At 64.0% G+C, this 20819-nt stretch overlaps 2 protein-coding genes and 1 long non-coding RNA gene across 8 annotated transcripts; 1 reads left to right on the top strand and 2 right to left on the bottom strand.

The window, feature by feature from the left end:
* Nucleotides 1–7344: 7344 nt before the first annotated feature.
* LOC125120527 (uncharacterized) lies at nt 7345–11399 on the bottom strand. 2 transcript variants are annotated; one of them, XR_007133337.1, is made up of 3 exons: nt 11053–11399; nt 9961–10068; nt 7345–9131 (listed from the first exon to the last, which is right to left on the bottom strand). It is a non-coding gene; the product is annotated as an uncharacterized LOC125120527 (long non-coding RNA). The 2 variants fall into 2 exon arrangements; XR_007133336.1 differs by having other exon boundaries at nt 10425–11399.
* On the top strand, nt 11371–13526 carry LOC125120526 (translation initiation factor IF-2-like). 4 transcript variants are annotated; one of them, XR_007133334.1, is made up of 2 exons: nt 11371–12754; nt 13097–13526. XR_007133334.1 is itself a non-coding variant. In XM_047768914.1 (2 exons), the coding sequence occupies exons 1-2, from the start codon at nt 11372–11374 to the stop codon at nt 12558–12560; spliced, it is 678 nt and encodes a 225-aa protein (XP_047624870.1). In that variant the 5' UTR covers nt 11371; the 3' UTR covers nt 12561–13526. The 4 variants fall into 4 exon arrangements, 2 of the variants coding, with proteins under 2 accessions (XP_047624870.1, XP_047624871.1); XM_047768914.1 differs by having other exon boundaries at nt 11371–11767; nt 12279–13526; XM_047768915.1 differs by having other exon boundaries at nt 11371–11767.
* A 1075-nt stretch (nt 13527–14601) lies between these two features.
* Nucleotides 14602–18394, bottom strand: TMEM250 (transmembrane protein 250). Of its 2 annotated transcripts, none has more exons than XM_047768917.1 (2): nt 18265–18394; nt 14602–16984 (listed from the first exon to the last, which is right to left on the bottom strand). In XM_047768917.1, the coding sequence occupies exon 2, from the start codon at nt 16868–16870 to the stop codon at nt 16451–16453; it is 420 nt and encodes a 139-aa protein (XP_047624873.1). In that variant the 5' UTR covers nt 16871–16984; nt 18265–18394; the 3' UTR covers nt 14602–16450. The 2 variants fall into 2 exon arrangements, with proteins under 2 accessions (XP_047624873.1, XP_047624872.1); XM_047768916.1 differs by lacking the exon at nt 18265–18394 and adding an exon at nt 17218–17910.
* Nucleotides 18395–20819: the final 2425 nt, after the last annotated feature.

Genomic DNA, 20819 nt, shown 5'->3' on the forward strand with positions numbered 1-20819 from the left:
CCAAGCGCGCGGGTCGCCGGCGCCTCCTGCGCGGAGCCCGGGAACTGCGAGCTGCGTAGAGGCGGCCGGGGGCTGCTTTCAGGCTCGGCATGATCTGGGTGCACTGGCCGGGAGGGACTCCCCCTGCCCCCGCTGCCCCGCCGCGTCTCCCGGTTTGCTCGAGGCCACCCTCCTGTGGACAGAGATGAGGTTTTCAAACAAGTAAGCAGAAATAAAACCAGCCACGCGTCCGAAAGGACCCACAAACATCCCCCTCAGGCACCGCCATGCTAACTTGAGGGCTGCGGTCAGGACCCGCTCCAGTGGTCGTCCAAGGAGACCAGAGACCTCCTTCAAAGACCCCCTGGTTCCCTCCTTTCCGCCGCCGCCCCCCCTCCCCGCCAGGGCCCCTGCAGGAAAATGGGGAGCCCCGGACAGTGTTCCTGAGCACAGAGCCACCCGCATGAGGGAGCTGATGTGAAGATGACTCCCCCCGAGCACATTCTGGGCCCCTTGGGTCAGAAGCTGGGGCTAAAGCCCTGCGGGATGGTTAGCCAAGGTCATTCCTAGGACAATGGTCGGAAGCTCCATCTGCGTGCTCCTGGCCCCAGTCTCCTGCTCGTTCCTTGACCTTGGTCAGAGACGGACCCCTGAAGGTCTTGCTGACAAAGAACCTCCTCCCACCAGCTCTCTCCTGCCGTGCTCTGGGGGTCGGAGGTGAACCTTCTGGGACTCTCTGCGCACGCCCCTGGGACCGCACCTACGCCCCTGGGACCGCACCTAGACCTAAACTTCATCCCAGGCCCCACCCCGCCCCAGCCCCAGCCATGCCCACGGCTGCAGGGCAGTCCAGCTGTCCAGAGGGGACGCTACCAGTTGGAGACACGGTCACGTGGCTTGGCATGTGGGCCTGGCCCAGGTAGATCCCTGCCTGCTCCAGGACCCCCCCCCCCCCAGGCTCTGGGGCCAGGTGGGGGAAGGAGGCCACGCCTTGGCCCAGGGCAGTCTGGCAACTTTAGGATTGCCTGACTCCTAGGATTATTTAGGATCACCGCCCTGCACACTCCCCCGGGGCTCTGGGAACTGGGGCTTCTGCAGAGGCACGTGCAAGCTGAGGCAGCTGTGTCTAGCGGCTTCCAGCCCAGGGCTCAGGACACAAGAAGCCCTCCCCTAGGCTCCAAGGTCCTCCTTGCCCAAGGATGAGAGGTCATTGTGCGATGGGGTCCAGAGGTGTGACCGCTTCACTAGAGCAGGTGAGAATGGGGCAGGGGTGCTGGCCGTCTGTTCTACGTATTCCTGGTGGGAGTCTCTGCTCCCCGGGAAACTGATCATAGATTTACATGTTCTCACTGCTTTTTGCTTTTTTCTTCTTTTTTCTGGCCACGCCCGTGGCATGGGGGAGTCCTGAGACCAGAGATCAAACCCGAACCACAGCAGCGATCCGAGCCGCCGCACCAGCAACCCCAGATCCTTGACCCGCCGCACCAGGAGGGACTCTTTTGGTTGTTTTGATCGTTTGTATTTTCTAAATATTAAAGAAATTCTTTTTTCCCTAATGAAGGGCGTGTAGAAAGCATTGAAAACTTTTTTGGGGGCTTACGGCTGCACCCACAGCATGTGGATGTTCCCCGCTAGGGGTCGAATCGGAGTTGCAGCCACCGCAAGGCCAGATCTGAGTCTCATCTGTGCCCTCTGCTACAGCTTGCGACAACACCAGCTCCTTAACCCACTGAGCGAGGCCAGGGATTGAACTCATGGACACTGTGTCGGGTTCTGAACCCGCCGAGCCGCAACGGGAGCTCCAAAAAGTGTTTAGAAGATGACAGATACCCAGAAGCCTGTCCCCGAGGCTTTGGTGCCATTTCCGTGCACGTGTGCGTGTAAACCCTGCTTGCAGGTTTCCAGTGCTGGGTATCTACCCAAACCCAGCCTGTGCTGCCTTAATTTTCCCCTCAGTTCCATGACGTTGGCTCTCTATTTATTCTTGCTTTACTGATGAGAAAAATGCAGCTTAGGTAGAAACTGCAGCTAGCTCCTGGTCACTCGCTCTGGATCCTAGAGCAGGCGGGGCGGTCCCCGTCCCTCCATTTAATCTTCATGACCCTTCCAGACGTTGTCAACCACCAGCCTGCGCTGGCTGATAGGCAGGCTGGGTGGCCACAGGCCCCTCTTGAGGGATCCGATTAGCACCACAGACCCTGAGATGCCAACAGGGTTTTCCCAGCTCGGGGAGGCCTGGCAGCTGGGCCTGAGCTTTCGTGGCCTCGGCTGGATTCCCCCCTTTATCCAGAGAGCGTCAGGCTGGGGGAAGAGGGCTATCTCAGCGGGTGACTCTGCAAACACACGGAGGGCCCACCGAGGCGGGGGCTCAGGGGTGGGGCTCAGGGTGCACTTGGGCACATGGCTTGGTCCCCGGTCTGTCCTTCCCTGGCCAGCCCTCCAGGTGCTGCTGCCACGGTCTTGCAGGTGTGAGGGCTGATCGGAAGCGCTGGACGGAGTCGGGTTCCCATGGGGGCAGGGGGAGGGGATGCCTTCCTCCTCCAGGCTCCCCGGGTCCACACGCATCAACACCAGTTGCTCCACGCACCCCACTCTTGTCCTGAGCTCCCTAGAGCAGAGGGGCTCCCACCTGGGGGCGGGGGTCTTCCGGGATGCATGGGCCCCCCGCGCATGGCTGGTATCAGTTCTGGGGAAGGGCTGACATCCTGCAACTGAGGCTCCTCTCCAAGGATTAAGGCCCATCAGATAGACTGAACCGGAGACTCACCTGCCCACCTGGGCGGCTGCTAGATGTGTCTAGTGTGACATGGCTGCACAGACCCTGTCTGTTGGCAGCTCAGGCCAACCTTGGCTTCTGCATCTCACTGTCCTCACACCCCAGTCCTGACAGCGCCGCCTCAAGGCCTGGCGGGCATTGGTCCCCCTTACCTGTCCACAGCCGCCCTCCTGCTCCAATCCCCCTTCTGAGGTTACTGCAACGTCCCCCTCACTGGTCTCCCGTCTGCCCCTCTTGTCCCTCCCTGGGTCTGTCACCACAGAGGTGCTTCTGAACATGTCAGCTCATGCCCTCCTCACTCAGGACACGGGGGTGGCCAAGCTCTGGCTCCTCACCCTACACCCACCCCCACTTGGTCCCTTGGCCAGCCACACCGGCTTCTGCATGGGGCCTCCCAATGCTGGCATCCGTCTGCCCCAGGTCCTTTGCACCTGCTCGTCCCACTGTCTGTACCGCCCTCCCTGTGTCTCGGTGCTTTACCCTGTCAGAGCTTTTGTGTCTCTGCCCATCGTGACCCATTGGCAGCCAGCTCCCCGACCCAGCTCGGGTGATAATCCACTCTGATGTCCGCAGTCCTGTCTCCCCCTTGGGCACAGCTTCCCTGTCTTGTCCACAGCCCTGGCTCTGGTTCCAGGGGTACCCAGCACAGACCGTTGTCCACAGACATCTGCAGCGTGTGAGAGCCTGAGGGGCACTGTGAGCTTGCCAACAAGGGGCCAGGACCCCCGCCCACCTGCCCGTGCTCTGGCGCCACTTTCCTGACCTCAGAGTGGCCAGGGAGCCCAGGCAGCAGGCAGGGAAACAGCGGGCAGGGGACCGCAGGGTCAGGCCCTTGGCCGGGGCTGCGGGGCTGAGAACAGACTCCAGTGTCCGAAGAGGCAGAGCGAGAAAGCAGCGCTTCCCCACGGGGGCCTGTCGGCTGCCCGGTGTGACAGCTGGCAGCAGTGGCAGCCCCTTCTCCCAGGCCGCCTTGAGAGCGAAGGAAGGCCTGCCTCCTCGACTTTGCCTGGAGGACACAGAATAAGCCTCGGGTGGCCAGGCCAGCCTTGACGGCCCCAGGTCCGGCCCCTCCTCCTCGAAAGCTGCCCCCAGGTAGAGGCTGGCTGGGCCTTCATGGGGAGCGGCCTGTGGAGGCTTTTGCTGCAGGCACCAGAGCATCGCAGCAGCGCGGTCAGCGAGACCCCTGCCCGGACCCAGCGGCTGTCAGCCAAGCCGTGAGCCTCCCTTTCCAGGTCCGCGTGAAACTCCCAGAGGGGCCCTGGCCAGCCCGTTAGTGGCCGCGCGCCAGCTGCCCACAAAGCGGCCCTTTGTTAGGACCTCGCTCGGTGCCAACCAGGCCGTCCACTCGCCCCCGCCCTCCCCCAGACTCGCAGAAGTCAGGCCTTCCATTTCAGCCGGGTTTCTGCCACCCCACCCCCCGTCCCCGGCTCAGGGGTCCCTGAAGCTACCGCCTCTTAAGATGGGAACAAAACTGACCCAATCCTGCCACCTACCCCAGGAGCCCCCCCAGAAAGTCTGCCAGTCCTCCAGGCGGAGCCTGCTGAGACTTGGAGGGGAGCAGGGGCTGCTCACCCAGGACGGAGGGCAGGGACCCCAGGGCCCAGGCCACCCTCCAGCCAAAGTCCAGCCCAGGCCGTCAGGCAGGCACTTCTCCGAGCAGCCGCAGCCGGCTAACCTTGAGCATCACCTCACGGCCCCCAGCCTGCCCTCCCGAGGAAACCACCTCTCCTTGTGTTCCTGGCAGAGCCTGGCCATCCCATTGCCCACTGGCCCGCAGGGACGCCTTGCCCGCTGATTCGGGCCCCAGGGCCAAGAAAGTGGGAAGGTGCTGGCTGGGGCTTATGAGTTCGAAGGGCCCCCAGATCCTCCAGCAAAGGGCCTGGCAGTCCGACCTCCTGGAGTGGGTGCCCCGGCTGCCAGGAGGCCCTCCTGGTCCCCTGGCCGCCCTTCCTAATGCCATTTGCCATCGTTTTATTTATTTATTTATTCATTCATTCATTTGCTTTTTTTTGAGCTGTACCTGTGGCATATGGAGGTTCCCAGGATAGGGGTTGACTCGGAGCCACAGCTGCCGGCCTCCACCACGGCCACAGCAACATGGGATCCGAGCTACGTCTGTGACCTACACCACAGCTCATGGCAACGCCAGATATTTAACCCACTGAGGGAGGCCAGGGAGCGAACCCGCAACCTCATGGTTCCTAGTTGGAGTTGTTTCTGTTGCACCACGACGGGAACGCCACGCTGGTTAACTGTTTTATAAATAGTCGTGTGTGTACGTTAACCCCCTCCCGCCGTTACTGTGCTGTGGCAGTTATTCTGGAGAATCAGTGAGAACGCCACCCAGGAAGGGCCACGCCCTCTTCCCCGTGGCGTCCCTCTGCCCCCTCGGGGTGCCTTGGGCCACAGGGCACCTCCCTGGGCACTGCTGGCTCTCCTCTGTGTCTCTGCCAAGCTCACTCTGAAGCCCGGCATGGCCTGCAGTCCCCAGAAGCACTGGGTTCTGCCCACCGGGCGCCTGTCACTCCCCGCAAAGCCTGCGTTGGGAGCACCCCCCCCCCCACCAGAACTGGGACCAAGCTCGTCCTGCAGGGACTCTGGGGCCGGACTCCTGGGGTTCCAGCCCCCAGCCAGTCCAGGTTCCTGGGCAGGTGACAAGTGGACCCCACGTGGGGGCCCGTTAAACTCCTGTGTGTCCGATAGAAAAGTCGGTTGTCCTGCAGACGGGGGACTGGGCACTGGGGACGGGGCTGATGCCCAGGGACAAGCTGCGGGCAGAGAGGGGGAGGGGCAGATGGAGTGGAGAGGAGGGCTGGCCGGGGCCTCACTCTGTGCCCCTTCTGTGCTCAGGGACGTCCCACCGGTCCTGAGCCGCTGGCCTCTACCTATTCCCCAGCCTTGGTCCTCTCCCCACGCACCCACCCGCATGCTCCCACTCTGTCCTCTGTCCCCCTGCCACAGGGACTTTGCACCTGCGATTCCCCTCTGCATGTCAACTCGGGTTGGTTCATCCTTCAGGCCCGGTGGTCCCCCTGGGTCCTCGGGGAAGTCATTGTGACCCCCCGGCTGGCTCTCCCCGCGCTGGGCCCCTCCTTGCAGCCCTCTGCAGCCTGACGTCTGCGCCTGTGAGCGGGTGGTTTAATTAACCCCAGGATGTGGATAAGGTCTTGCTCAGAGCGCACAGCGAGGGCTCCGACAGCCTGGAGGGCTGCCAGCAAGGCCCCCTCGCCCTGGTTGGGGGCGGCGAGCAGGCCCGCACACCCACGGCCAGGTAGCCACGGGACCTCCCGTCCTCCTGGAACTCCTGCCTCGTGCTGGCCTGGGAGTCGTCCCTCGGATCTGGGAGAGAACGCGGCCAGCCAGGGCTGCTGTCCACGGATGGTTTACAGACCCCAAAACCTCGTGGGCTAAGAAGAGCCACGCACATAGCGAGACAGTGCTTCATCCACCGGGTGGCTAGAATTTAAAAAACAAAAACCAAAATAACCAGGGCTGGGGAGCCCCGAGGAAAACTGGAACCTTCGTGCGACATCGGTGGAGGTTTATTTATTTATTTATGCCGGGGCTGAGGTGGGGGGGGGGAGCGGGTGTTTAATGGGGACAGAGCTTCGGATTGGGAAATGAGCGAATCTCAGAGGTGGGTGCGGTGATGGTTACACCAGAGGGACTGGCCCGAGGCCGCTGAGCTCTGCGCTCAAAGTGGTGACACAGGTGCATCTTAGGTTCCGCGTGCTTCCCACAGGCAAAACAAAATGGGATGCGGGGCCCCGAGAGGAGGTGCCCGGCTGTCTCGAGGAACAGGCGAGCGGGGAAGGGGCTGGTTCTGCCTGGTTCCGACCCGCCTGGTAGGGAAGGTGAATGTTTGGTCAGAGCCGCTGGGTCCACTCCCAGCACAGCCCGAGCCCGGGAGACGGGCATGGAGGGGCTCTGTGCCCAGGCCCTGTGGCCTCTGGGGAGGTGGGGGGCCTGGCGGGAGGTGCCAAGGCCCAGTGGGAAGCGGGGAGCCCGAGGTCACCCCAGCGTGGCTCCTCCTCCTCCGCCTCTGTCCTCGGGCTCAGGGATCAGGGAAGGGCCGAGGCTCTCGTACGTTTCCTGGGTCCTGAGAAGCAGGGAGCTGCATGTCGGCGCCAGAGCAAGGAGGCTGAGGGTGAAGGGCCTGGCGCCATGCCCCTGCCATGGGGGAACCTTCCCTGCTCCCCCACCCAAGTGACCCTTGGCTTTTGGGGTGGGGGGCTTGCCTGAGTCCAGGCAGCAGGCAGGTGGAAACAGGTGTCGACCCCAGGGGACGGTGACTTTCTTCTTGATGGCTCACCTGGCTGCCCCCCTTTAGTCTCCACAGTGGGAGGGACCCCCTGGACATGGGGGCTAGGGACTGAACCCAAGCCAAAGCAGTAACGACGCCAAGTCCTTAACCACTAGGCCACTTGGGAACTCCACCCTCTGCCGGACTTTTTTGTATTTTGTCTTTTTGGGGCCGCACGTGCGGCATATGGAGGTCGAATTGGAGATGCGGCTGCCGGTCTACACCACAGCAGCGATGGATCTGAGCTGCGTCTGTGACCTACACCACAGCTCACGGCAACGCCGGCTCCTTAACCCATAGCGTGAAGCCAGAGATCGAACCTGTGTCCTCATGGAGTCTGGTCGGGTTTGTGAGCGCTGTGCCGCAGCAGGAGCTCCTTCCCCGCCGCCGGCATTTTACACGCTCGTAGTGGAAGGGTGAACCGGAGCTGGGTTTAGAAGCCCTTTTCACATAATCCACTTCGCCCCGACCCCGGGCAGAGGGAGTTGTTTCCTCCTGTCCCCTTGCCTCATGGACGGGGCTGAATGCACATCCCTCTCGGGGTCTTCCTGCGGGTCTGTGGTTGAGGCTCCGAGGGGCTCCGGAAACCGGAGGTTCCCACACTCCGCCCAGCACCGACCCTGTGTCAGCATTGGAGGCCGAGACGAGGCCAGCGGGAGTGGCCGCTCAGAGCCCGGTCCATGGTGGGGAGGGGGAGCCAGAGCCCCCCCCGCCCCGGCCAACGCCACCGCCACCGCCACCGCCACTCACTTTCTGCAGATCAGCCCCCGCCAGCCAGCTGGGCCTGGCGGTCCCACCGAGGGTGGGGTCCTCATCTAGGGGCTTTAGGTGGCTGAAGGCAGCTCTGAGATAAGGCCTGCTCACCTCAGGTCCTCCCCCAGACCCCTCCCCCAAAGCCCTTCCCTGGGGACAGGCTCTGCTCCCACGGGACCATCTTCTCCAGCTGGGGGCCTGGGCCGAGAGCCCACCCATGACTGGGGTGCGAGGGCCCAGGAACGCTGGGCTTTGGGCTGGGGCTGGAGCTGGAGCTGCAGGCAGGGCACCTGTCTGCCCAGGTGCTTCTGGCTCCTCCCACACGCCCTCCCGGCCTCAACCCGGCCTGCAGGGCAGACGCTCCGGCCAGTCCAGCACACGTGAGCCTCCGACCCTGCGGCCCGAGGGCGTCTGCGGTGTGTCCTGGGCTGGCTGAGGCCGCCCCGCAGAGGTTAGGGGACGTCTGCAGGCTCCTTGTCAGGTGAGTCTGGATCCCTCGCACAGTAGGAAACTGGGTGAGTATTTTGGTTTCCTGTCAGAGGCTGCAAACCCGTGGCTCGCTCTGCGCGTGAATTAGGGCAGCACCGTTTTGGCTTCTGGATGCCTCCCCTCAGTTTAAATCGGATGCTCCAATCTTCTTCCTCGTTTGTCCTAAATTTCCCTCTAACATTTAGTGCAGCTGTTAGGCAGCTGCTGCCGCCTGCTCCCAAGAAGGCTGAGGGCCGGGCGGCTGTGGTGCTGACCCTCCTTGCAGGAGGGGCAGCAGGGCCTGGCCGACTCACGCAGGGCGGCCGCCGCAGTGTGGGGGACAGTGAGTGCCTTTGTGGGGTGCGGGTGAGAGCTGGGCACATGCTGCCAGGAGGAAGGAGGCAGCGGACAGGATGCACACAGGACGGGGAAAGTCTTCCGCAGCAGCAGCAGCTAGAGACACCCAGGTGAGACGAGTAGAAGGACTTACGGGGCCCAGTCCTAAACAGCGGCTCAGCCTTTCCAGGAAGAACTCAGCACTCAGGACGCCCGTGGCCACTTGTGGAGGGAGACCCAGCTCACGATGGCCTTGAGTGACCCTGGACACCATGTTCGGAAACTGGAGGGCGTCCACACAAAGGACACGCTGCCATCTGAATGTGGGTGTGGCTCCCAGGTTCATCTGTTGAACCCTAACCTCCGGGAAGGTAGCGGGAGGTCATCTCGTGTCCTTATGAAGGAGGCCGCAGAGGGTGCCTTGCCCTTCCGCCGTGAGCTCACAGAAGCTGCACCCCACCGTCGCCCCGACACCTCATCTGCGGCCCCAGGACCTTGGACCTGCAGCCTCCACGACTGTGAGAAACAGATGTTGGCCGTGTATGAGCCAGCAGCTCCGGGATATTCTGCCCCGAAAGCGCTGAGACAACAACCCCTCCACTCACTCCCCTTCCCTAGACAGCTCTGTGCAGGATGCCAGGTCTCCGTGACAGGTCCGACATCCTGCCACAGGCTGTGCCCCCCTGCCCAGGAAGTGCCCCTGAGGTCGAGACCGGGGCCAAAGACCCGTCCCGAGGCAGAGCGCCCGCACCATATCCCAGAGAGCACGGCCGCCGGGCCATCTGGGTGGCAGGGCGCGTGGTGAGCCCGCGGCACCCCCTCCCTGCAGCTCCCACCCGCCAGGAAGCACTGGCCTTGGGCTGTACTCCCACGGCCCTCCCCACCGGCTCCGGGCCCAGCCGCCCAGCAACCCTGCCGCCCGGGCTGGGAGTCCAGATTCCGTTTCCTCTCCCTTATCTCGCCCGAGGAGCAGCTGTGGGCAGGGCACCAGCCCCGTCCTCGTGTGAACCAGCTCGGCTGGCGGCCGGCTGAGCCCGGTGGGAAGTGGGGCCTTTGCACGGCCACTGCCTCCTGGGCAGGAGCGCGGGGACCAGGGCCGTCAGGGGCCTCCTGTTGCCCAGGAGCACCGACAAGGGAGCCCGGGGCCCAGAGGGTGGCAGGGCCGGGACTGCCCACCCGCCCTGCCCGGAGCCCCGTGAGCAGGGCAGGACTCAAAAGGGAAGACGCCCTCAGATGTGTTCACGTGCACAAACACACACTCGCGCACACACGCACGCACCACCCAGCCGCCCAGCACGGGGAGGGGTGCAGGGACGAACAGGGCCACGGCCGCTCCGAAACTCACCTCAGGGACCTGTCTGCTCGGGACAGGCTGACTCGGCCCCCGGGTGCAGATAAGCGTGTTTGCCGCGGTGCTTTTATGCACGGAGGGAGCCCAAAAACAGGGTCACGACTTGAGAAACACACAACGAACTCGCGTTAGCATCTGTCGCGGTGGGGATGGAACAGCATTCAGACGCGAAGCCCAGAGTGACGTCACCGCAGGGCCGCCCGCAGCCCCCTCCGGCCACAGAGGCCCCCTTGGTTCTGCAAAGTGATCCCCACAGGTGAACCTTGGGCAGAGGCGTGAATCCCTCACCAGGGCAGCCGGTGTTCCTACCAGGAGGGTCACCGCACCCTGCCCAGGGAGGTGGCATTCGCTGCGGAAGGACAGCCGACTTCCGGGTCCCCCAGGAGGGAAGGGCCCGTAGCCCCGCCAGCCTCCTGGGAGCCCAGGCCGTGCCCCCCAGCCCTCAGCAGGGGACATACCTCCTCCCAGGGACGAGCCTGGACTGATGGATTCTGCGGCACCGGTCACGCGGCTTTTCAGCCAGGACTGGTCATTAAGGGTCTAAGGAGGCAGGAGGAGGGCCGGCCTCGTCCCGCAGGGAGCAAGGGTCCCATGCGGCTGATGGGAACATGGCCTGGACTCTTCAGACACTCGCATCGGTCTCTGGGGCTTTGTCCGGAGACGTTCGCTGACGGAGCCACCGACCACAGCAGGTGGCACAGGACTGCAGGGCCCACAGGACTGCTGGGCCCAGAGGGGTGATCTGGGGTGGCTGCCCAGGCCCCGCCTCCAGGCTGTGCCTCCCCGATGCTCGCCCCCCCCCCCCCGCCCCCGGTGGCCCTCCCTGGGCTGGGGACCCGAGGACGGTCCCACATCTCCGTCACACATGCCTACGGGGTCCTCGTGGCGGACAGAGCCGGCATCCTCCTGCCTGGGCTCAGGGTCTGCCCCAGGGTCCGCCCGGGCCACCTGCCACTCTGGGTCCTTAGGGGTCCTGCCTCTCGTTCTGCCCCATTTGGCCCCGGCTGCTCTCATCAGCTGGCTGGTCCCCACCAGTAGCAGCGCCTGCCCCTTTCAGCCTGTTCCCACCCCAGGGCTCCAGGTCACCTCAATCAGGCTGGTAGGTGGCTTGACCAGCCAGCAGCTGTGGAATTCTCCCGACCTGGGCTCCTGGGAGACCACACGAGGCCGGGGGTGGTTGTCCGCCACCTCCTGGTTTGGGACAGGCTGATTTCTGGGACCGCAGTGGCCTCTCCTGCATCAGGCCGTGGATGCCACCGCACCAGGGCGCCTGGCAGCCCGCCCGCCCGCGCAGGCCCTCCCAGCGTCAGCCCGCCACCCCCCAGGCGCAGTGCAGGCCACACAGCGAGAGCCACAGCAATCCTGCCAGAGGCCCTGTGTGCCACAGCTGCCAGCCTGCCTGGGCATGCTGCCCGGCGGGGGCTGGGGGAGGGGCAGGCCCACGAGCGCTGAATCAGCTGCTCCCGCTGCTCCCATGTCGCCCTGTCCCCTCCCGGGCAAAGATGCTGGTGGCGGGGGGCGGGGGGTGAGGGGCTCCCTTCGGGGAGCTGTCAGACGACTGGGGATTTTCTGGAAAGTGGCTCCTGCAGGAGCCGGGCCTCCTGGGAGTGAGAGAGTGAGAGGAAGGGCCTTCCCGGAAGAGAGGGCCCTTCCAGACAACACCGAAGACGGAGAAGCCGGCGGCCGGCCTGCGCGCAGGGAAGGAAGCGGCTCCCTCCTGAAGGCGCTGAGTCAGCACGGAGCCAGCGCCTGCCACCCTCCCTCGTCCAATCAGGCGCCGCAGGGACAGGGACCTCTCAAGGTCAGGAACGCCAACATCCGCAGCGGGCGGGTCCTGGGGGATGGCCCTTCCTCCGCAGCGGCCTGGGGGTCACGCTCCGGTCCAGAGCTGGGCCGCGCCTGCCCCAGCCACCCGCCCGCCTGGGTGAGGCTGCCCCCCCTCCGCAGGGCCGGCCCCCCGGGGAGTCGGCGTGGGGGGGGAACCACGCAGGGTCTGACGGCCCCTGGAGGCACCATCTCGTCCCGGGGCTGCCAGAGGTGGCTGCAGGCTGCAGGGACAAAGAGGACATCGGGTACTGGCCCCCTGTCCACCTCTGCCGGGGGCCGGGGCCTGGACAGCAAATAAGCATCTGGCTTCTGGAAACTCCCCTTCTTGCCGCGGCCTCCCTCCCACTGTGGGCTGCCTCCCCCTGGCTGGGGTCGCTCAGCAGAGGGACAGGCTGGAAAGGCAGCCTGGCTCCTGGGCTTGGCGTCCGAGGGGCTGCCAGCACCTGGTGTGAAGAAAGCACGACTCCACCCCTGCTCTTTGTTAGACGGAAGCCCCTCGGCCCTCCTCCACCACTCCCTCCTCTGGCTGCAGCTTTAGCGGCGGCGGCGGCTTCTGCCCCGGCCCTGACCTCCTGACCTCCGCCTTGACACCTGCTGCCCTCCAGATACTCCGCTCCCGCCAGGGATCTCCGTGCAAACCTGCCCATCCTCCTGCCAGACCTCGCCCCCCGCCCCCACGGGCACTGCCCCCCCGCCCGCCCTGGGCCAGCCTCCTGCTCTGTGGCCGCTGTGCTGCCGCCCCCCCCTCCCAAATCACCGCTGTCTAGGGGCCGCCTCCCCTCCCAGCAGAGGCACAGCTCCCCTGGGACACAGGGTGGACACAGCCAGCTCCCGACCTGCGGCACCCAGGGGTCCGGGGACCCCTCCTGGACAGCACCCGAGCAGGTGACCGGAGCACTGCACACCCACACAGCCTCTGCCTTCCCGCGGCAGCCGGCTCAGCACGTGCTCTTTGAAAATGGTGACTGCCCCCCGGGGGTCGTCGGGTAAATTTGGCCAGAGGATTGGGGCCCAGCAGGAAGGCCCCAGCCCCTCCCCAGCCCCTCAGCTCCCACAGGCTCGCGGTACTAGAAACCCCATTAGCACCTGGCAGGTGTAGTGCATGGTCCAGGAGGGCAACCCAGAGCCCTGGGGGAGGGGGGGTCAGACCCAACCCCAGCCGCCCAGCCTGGCAGCCCCGGCTCCTGCACTCAGGGCCCCACGGGGCTGGCAGCGCCCGCCCCACAGTGCAGACAGCACCCCCACCGCACAGCACCGGCCCAGAGACCTGCCGATGGCAACACTGCCACTTGCCCCAAACCAGGAGAGGCCATGCGAGGGGGCCTGTGGAAGAGGCAGGAAGCGGGCATCCCCGAGGTTCCGGCATGGTGAGGACAAGTCTGGGACAGTGCCAGCCACTGCCACCTGCTGCCAGTGCAGCCAGCGTGCCCGCGGGTGGTCTCACGTTTGGTTCACTCCTGTGCCTGGATCCACCTTCCCCACATCGCCTGGAGCCCGTGAGAAGTGAAGACCCCAGGCCCAGGTCTGGGGACAAGGGGGCCGCCTGGGAAGCAGTGCGCCCACCTGAGCCTCGAAGGCCTTGTCAGACAAAATGCAACACCCAAGGGTCCTCGCTGCTTGGGGGGTGGGGGGCCCCAGGCTTTCACAAGGATTTTACCAACTCTGCCATCGAAAGCTAAACCCCAAAAGGACTTTTTTTTTTAATGAGAGTTGCAATGTTTATTTCAGGTTCTCTTTTTTGGTTTAGGTGTTTGTTTGTTTGTTTTTGCCACAGAGGCGCTACGTGGGAATTCCTGGGCCAGGGATTGAACCTAAGCCGCACAGCGGCAACCAGAGCCACAGCGGTGAGAAGGCAGGAGCCTCGACCCGCTCGGCCATCAGAGAACTCCCAGACTTGGGTTGTTTCCCTCTGAAACATTTAGTTCCACAAGATTCCAAAGGCAGCAGCCAGGCTCGCCTTCCAAGGGCGCGTTCTGGTCCCCATGGCCGCGTGGAAGGACGTCACCCTCAGCCCCGCGTGGGGACAGGTCCTTAAAGTGAGAGGAACGTGAGTGCCCCTGCCCAGAAGCCGGGAAGCCTTTATGAAAATAAAGACGCTGAATGAGGTCGTGTCTCTCGTTCTTCAAGCGGCTCTTTGGTGAAACACGAACTATAACTTCGGCCTGTGTCCCTTTTCCTCCTGTGCCGAAGTGTCTCCCCTGGAACTGAGTCCTGTCCGGACGGGCCCACGTACCGCCATCCGCCCTCTCCCACGGCGACAGGCGCTTACCTGTGCACTCAATCCAGCCCGCACCAGGGCCCTCGGCCAGTGCTGACAAATTCCCGGGCCACCCCAGCCAAAACCTCAGGACACACAGGCTCAGGTGGTGGAACCCTGGCCCCAAGGCCTGGCTGGGCCCCTGCAGCCCATCACACTCACGCCTCCTGCGTGGCAGGTGGCAATCTCACTCACGAGAAACGGCCCTGTGGCGGTGTTGGCAGGTTAGTTCCTGGAGAAGAGGAATAAACGTTTTGAGTTTTTTTTTTTTTGTCTTTTTGCCTTTTCTAGGGCCGCTGCCACGGCACATGGAGGTTCCCACGTTAGGGGTCGAATCGGAGCTGTAGACGCCAGCCTACACCAGAGCCACAGCAATGCCAGATCCAAGCCGTGTCTGCGACCTACACCACAGCTCACGGCCACGCCGGATCCTTAACCCACGGAGCGAGGCCAGGGATCGAACCCGCAACCCCATGGTTCCTAGTCAGATTCGTTAACCACTGCGCCACGACGGGAAATCCTGACGTTTTGAGCTTTAAGCCATCACGCCATCAAGGTGTTAAAAAAATAAGTTTAATGCAGGTGGCTCATTTCATAAAGGATTTCACAGGCACTCACGACAGGGAGCAGCTCTGCATCTGCGCTGCTGAGGCCCCGACACCCAGCCCTGCACCCACACCCCCGCGGGCGGCCTCGGTGGACCCGGGTAATGTCCGCCAATGAACACAAGACAAAGCTTTACAGGAGCAGCGTGATCCAGTGCAAATGACTCTCTGCAGCACTGAGAAGAGTTTCCGCGCGGGCCGGCTCCTTGCCCGCCACCCACGCAAGTCAGGCGGACTCGCTCCCTCTGCCTCCAGGAGCTGCCCGGACCGCGCGTGGCCGCGTCAGCCCGAAGCTGGCTACGGAGTCAAGGGCTTGGCGCACAGCCGAGTACTTTTCTGCTCTCTACCTGATTCGGGTTTGCCTCGCGGGGGGGCACGTAATGGTTCTGCCAGCTGCCCCTGGCTGCTGGGCTGGCAGGCCAGGCAGGGCTGCAGGGGCCACCGCCCGTGCCCAGGGGTTGTGGGGACAATTTGAGGTGTCACCCTCAATTTGGGGCCCTAAGTCCTGCCTCTGGCTGGTGCCCCAACATAGTTACTCAGAGTCCCTCTCACTTGCCCGCGACGCCCCACTGGGCAGAGGCCAGGGGGAGGGTCTGGGCAAGCACCGGCCCTCCGGCGTGTTCTCTCCGCAAGCAGAAGCCCTCTGGGCCACTTGCTCTTTTCCGGCCCACGTTCAACTTGCTTTTTTTTGCCTCTTTTTAGGGCCACACGTGCAGCATATGGAAGTTCCCAGGCTAGGGGTCGAATTGGAGCTGGCCTACACCCCAGCCTCAGCAATGCAGGATCCAAGCCTCCTCTGAAACCTACACCACTGCTCACAGCGCCAGATCCCTAACCCACTGAGCCTCGGCAGGAACTCCCTCATTCCATTCTAACAGCTGCCGAGGCAGGAACAAGGGCGGCCGAGTCCCTCGCTGGGAGGTCCAGCCTGGTGCCCTCGGGCCACCTCTGACATCTGCTTCCGACAAGCACGTCTCCATCCTGGACACTCCCTCAGGGGATGGGATGGAAAGCCCCCCAAAGCCAGAAAAAGACAGAGCCGCCTCCCCAGAAACGGACGCTTGACGAGATGACAGCACCTGGCTGGCACTCTCAACAGGCCCACCCAGGAGGGCGACAGGTGGGCCCTGGGACCCGCCACCCAGGAGGCAGACAGGTGGGCCCTAGGCCCCACACTCCTCTGGGTTGACCCTGATCTGGGAACCTGCCAGGCAAACCGAGGTGACCCTGAAGCCCAGCCTGGGACTCACGACCAGCGCCTCACAGAGTGACAGATGGCGGAGGGTCTGCGGGCTAGGCCAGGGCTCGGGTGGCCCGGGGCAGAGTGAAGAGCTTGGTGGCAGTGCGGTGCGTCTGCTGGTGGAGCCTGACGCTTCCCTAAGGCTGGGCCGGGAGCGGTCACAGCCCTCCCGAGATGTGCGCCTGGGCAGCCCCTCTTCCAGGGGCCTCCAGAGGCGATGCCAGTGTCCTGGATTGGGGACAGGGACACAGGCTCCCCAAGTGCAGACCAGACCTCCCCCCCCAGCTCCCACCCTGGCACAGCTCGGCAAAGTGCAGCCTGGAACCAGAAGCAGGTGGCCGGAGGTCCTGCCCTGAGAGCACGCACAGAAAGGAGGGCAGGTGCCAAGGTCCCTTCACAGAAAGCCTCAGCCCTCTCCTCTCCCAGGTCAGGCACCCAGGTGGTGTCTGTGGGCAAGGGCGGAACGGGCGGCCTCCCACATCTCAAGAACCTGCAGCAGGTGCATGCACCCGGGGCTCCCAGCAGAGCCCCCCCCAGGGCGAGGTGGCCGGGCCCTCACATGTCCACAAAGACCATGAAACACCAGCCCAGGCCGCCCACCAGCAGCATGGTCACGTGGATGCCGTAGATGAGCAGCTCGTTCAGGAGGCGGAAGTCCACGCGCCGGCGGCCCAGCAGCAGCAGCAGCAGCGACAGCTTGAGCTGGAAGCGCAGCAGGACGCGCACGCCCAGGTACTGCAGGCAGAAGAGGGCGGCCAGCGCGCCCCACAGCGCGGCGGTGAAGAGGCTGCAGCTGAAGTAGAGCAGGAAGCGGATGAAGCCGTAGAGCCAGCGCGCCCGCACGTAGACGTCGAAGTTGTTGTACTTGGTGCGGGCCAGGCGCGAGGCGCGCGCGGGCCCGCAGGCCGCGTGCAGGCAGGTGGTGTGCGGGCCGTGGAAGGAGCGCACCCGCCGGGGGATCGGCATGACCGGCATCGGGCTGGGCGGCGGCGCAGGCTCGCGGCGGCGGCGTCCGGGTGGCGGTCGGCATAGGCGTCATGAGCGCCCGGGCCCCGGGGTCCGAGGCCGAGCGCCGGGGGAGGCGTGGGCCTGCAGGGAGAGCGACAGGGGGAGGAGCCGGGTCAGCGCGGGCCACCAGCCAGCCGGGGGGCTGCGGGGACACTGAGTCTGAGACTTGGGACCTGCTTACATCCCCCCAGGGTTAGTCTTTTTTTAACGAACACGCCAAAGAGCAACTCAGCATGAAAGGCCGGTAGAAACCCTGGCTGAGCTCCCCCTCCCCACCCCCCAGGCTTGGCGGGAGTCCCCTTCCCTGGACTCACCGTCTGGCTCTTATCTGGGATGCCCATTCCTGCCTGCACTTCTGTGGCTGCTTTATCCAGGGCGAATCAGTCCCTGAGTGGCAGCCACCACAGGACTGGTGGAGGGAGAGGGTGCCCACAGGGCAGACAGCCATTCTCTTGAGCAACTTGACAGGCCAAGTGCTGGGAACCCGGCAGCAGGTACAGGGCTCTGGGCTCCCCTGCGGAGCCCGAACCCTCCTGCTGTCCTTTACCTGGAGGGACCTCGGGCAGGTCACCTCACCCCCGAAACCCTCCCTGCTCTGCAGAACCGGGACGTGGACAGTGCTGGACTCCCAGGGGTGCTGTAGGAAGCAGGCATAACAGGGCAGGGGCTGCCTGTGCCTGGCAGAAAGGGTGACTGCCCACGGCCAGTGGTGTCATCACAGGGCATGGAGCCCAATGGACTGGGCCACCCCAGGAAAGGAGAAATAGCAAGTGGCTCCCTGGTTTGGCCTAGGAACCGCCCTTTATAGCGTGCCGAAACCGTGGAGAGAGAAACACAGAACGGCAAGTACAGAGCCGATGTGTAAAAACCGAGCAGCGAAGTTGGTTACCGGCTTGGGGAGGCACTGCCCAGGGCATCTGCCTCCACCTCAAGGCCTTCAGCCCGGAGACCTGCACAGGGGCTCCTGCTAGCTTCCTTTCCGCCACGGGTCAGGGCAAAGGGCCGCCCACGTGCTGCTCTGGCCAGAGGCGGAAGAGCCGGAAGCCGGGCACGTCCACCCTCCCCTACCCGCAGGCCCAGCCCTCCCCACAGGCTTCGGCCAGACCCGGTCTGACAGCAGCCAATGGCTTTTCGGCGTTAGTGCTCCCTTCACGGTTCGGGGTCGCGGCTGGGGGCGGGCCGCTCGCCATCCTCCCATCACTTGGGCGCAAGCAACCCGTCTGCGCCACGGGATTCCAGGTCGGAGTCCGGGCGCCCGCCTCTGGGGGCTGCCAGGCCCCGGATCCTGGAGGCAGGCAGGGCCGACGCGCAGCGCCCCCGGGAGCCGCCTGCGCCCCGCCCGGGCACCCCCGCCCGCTCACCGGGTGCCCTCTCCGCGCCGGCGTCCCGAGCCGCGCGGCCGCCTGTCCCTCGGGGCTCCGGGAGCAGGGCGGCCGCATGGTGCCGACGGCGCGGCCCGGACCCTCAAGCGTCCCCGCTTGGGGCTGCCCCGAAGGGCCAGGGGCTCCCGCGCCCGGCGCCCGGCGGCGTTTGGCCCAGCGTGGGAGCCGTAGAAACGTCCCTCTGCGGCCACCGTAGGACTTTCCTCACGCCCCTCCGCCCGCCCCGACACGGAGAGCGCTTCCCTTCCCCCTGCTCGGGGCCGACCCTGAGCGCCCGGAACTCAGCGCTTCCCCTGGGCGTGCGTGGGTACGTGCGTGCCCGGCGCGCGACCCATGACGTTTCCGCCCGGCGACACCACCTCGCGTACTCCGCCGGCGCCTCGGCCAGTCCTGCGCAGGCGCAGAGAGTGGACCTGAGCCGAGGAGTCCGAGGCCACGCCCCCGCGCAGGCGTCGCTACGCCCGAGGCGATTGGAGGTGCGCAGGCGCGCAGCCCGCCGCCAGTGCCGTTCTGGCCTCTGGAGAGTGTCCCCCTCTGGTCGCGGGGTCCGCCCCCGTCCTGCGTGTCTGCAGCCCGGCGTGTCGGGAGCGGGCTGGCTGACACCGCCCACGGACACACGTCCCCAAAAGTAGGGAGTCAGGCCAGGCTGGCTGACACTACCCACAGACGAAGGCGTCCCCAGACACAGCGAGCTGGGGGTAGTCGGCTGGCCACCCCCGGCACCAAGGTCCCCAAGTGTAGGGTGTCGGGCGGGCGGGGGACACCGCCAGTGGACACACGTTTTGAAATGCAGGGAGTCAGGGCGCGCTGGCTGACACCGAGCCCTGGGGTTGCCATGTCCCGGGAGGGAGAAAAGATTTCAGCGCAGACGTGTTTCAGTATTTTCTTCTGACCAAGGTCAAAACAGAGGAAACACTTCGCGCTCCTTGGTTGTAGTTGGCAAGTTCCGTCTGCCTGAAATCTGACAAGTTCGGAGAATCTGCTGGCTGCCCATACGTGGCAGTGGCTGGTTCTGTCCCCCAGTGGCGGGGGTCGGGGGTGTCCTGGTCTTTTTCTCTATTCTGGATTCTGTGACGGAAGCCAGCTCCTCAGGCGTCCCTTACAAAAGACAGTTGGGTATTGCCCTCTTCCTGACGGACCCGCTAGAGCACGAGCTTCTTTGCCTGCCGGAGCCCCTAACGGTGAGCACATCACCTCCGGGTGCAAGTCCCGACCCCGACCTGCCCACGCCCGGTCCCTGTGGTGTAGGCCGGGACTTAGGCTTGCGGGTGCCTGTGGTCCTGTCCCTTTAGCGGCTCCTCTGCTGGTGAGGACAGTCTGGCAGGATCATGAAGGAGAGGGGAGGAAGGGGCCGAAGAGGCCTGAGGCCCTGAGAGCTTTGAACAATTTCCAGGTTGGGTGAAGCAGCAGCAGCGGAGGAGGAGCGTGAAGAGGGGCATTTTAGGAAGTGACTCTTAAGACCTTCTCTGTGAGCAGGGTCTCCGCCGCAGCCCCCTACTTTGCACCCTACCCTAGGGTGGTGGTTTTCCTTCCCAGCCCCCGGTCCAGGCCTGTCTCCTTGGGCCCCTCTGTGCAGGCGCCTGCTCCACTCTGTGAGGAGGCCCCGTTGCACCTGTCAATGACTTGTCTCTTCACCCTTGCTCTTCCCGTCCCTCCGCCCATCCTCCACCCAGTGACCTCCTCTGCACCCTTCCAGACCCCGGTCAGTCTCCCCTCCTCTGGGATGCTGCCTCCAACGATGTGCCGCCCCTTCCCTGGCCCCCTCTTGGTAGGGGGGTTACCCTTCTGCTGCCTCAAAAGCAGCAGAGATCCTTTTATAGACGGTCTCTTCCACTCAGTTTTTTTTTTATCAACTTTGTGGTTTTTATTTCTTCCATTGTAGTTGATTGACAGTGTTCTGCCAATTTCTACTGTACACCAAAGTGACCCAGTCATTTATTTATATATATTCTTTTTCTCACATTATTCTCCATCAAGTTCCATCACAAGTGACTGGATATAGCTCCCAGTGCTCTACAGCAGTGTCTCATTGCTTATCCACTCCAGAGGCGAGAGTCTGCATCCATTAACCCCCGATTCCCAGTGCATCCCCCTCCCTCCTCCTCCCTCTTGGCAACCACAAGTCTGTCCTCCGAATCCATGAGTTTCTTTTCTGTGGAAAGGTCCATTTGTGCCATCTATTAGATTCCAGACATGAGTGGTATCATATGGGATTTGTCTTTCTCTTTCTGACTGACTTCACTCAGGATGAGAGTCTCTAGTTCCATCCATGTTGCTGCAGGTGGCATTATTCTGTCCTTTTTCACGGCCGAGTAGTATTCCATTGCGTATATATACCACTTCTTCCTCACCCAGTCGTCTGTCGAGGGACATGTGGGTTGTTTCCATGTCTTGGCTGTTGTGAATAGAGCTGCCATGAGCATGCTGGGGCATGTGTCTTTTTCAAGGAGCGCTTTGTCCGGATATATGCCCAGGAGTGGGGTTGCTGGGTCGTGTGGTGGTTCTGTATTTAGTTTTCTCCACTAGCTCAGTTT

This window comes from Phacochoerus africanus, chromosome 2 (assembly GCF_016906955.1).
Source record: "Phacochoerus africanus isolate WHEZ1 chromosome 2, ROS_Pafr_v1, whole genome shotgun sequence".
In the NCBI taxonomy this organism is placed as follows: domain Eukaryota; kingdom Metazoa; phylum Chordata; class Mammalia; order Artiodactyla; family Suidae; genus Phacochoerus; species Phacochoerus africanus.

What these genes read in the sequence shown, in the direction of transcription:
- LOC125120526 (XM_047768914.1), top strand. Translation starts at nt 11,372, where the DNA reads ATGCTGCCCGGCGGGGGCTGGGGGAGGGGCAGGCCCACGAGCGCTGAA. An exon ending in AGGGACAGGGACCTCTCAAG is followed by an intron (nt 11,768 to 12,278) that starts GTCAGGAACGCC and finishes GCTCTTTGTTAG; the next exon opens with ACGGAAGCCCCTCGGCCCTC.
- TMEM250 (XM_047768917.1), bottom strand. Translation starts at nt 16,870, where the DNA reads ATGCCGGTCATGCCGATCCCCCGGCGGGTGCGCTCCTTCCACGGCCCG.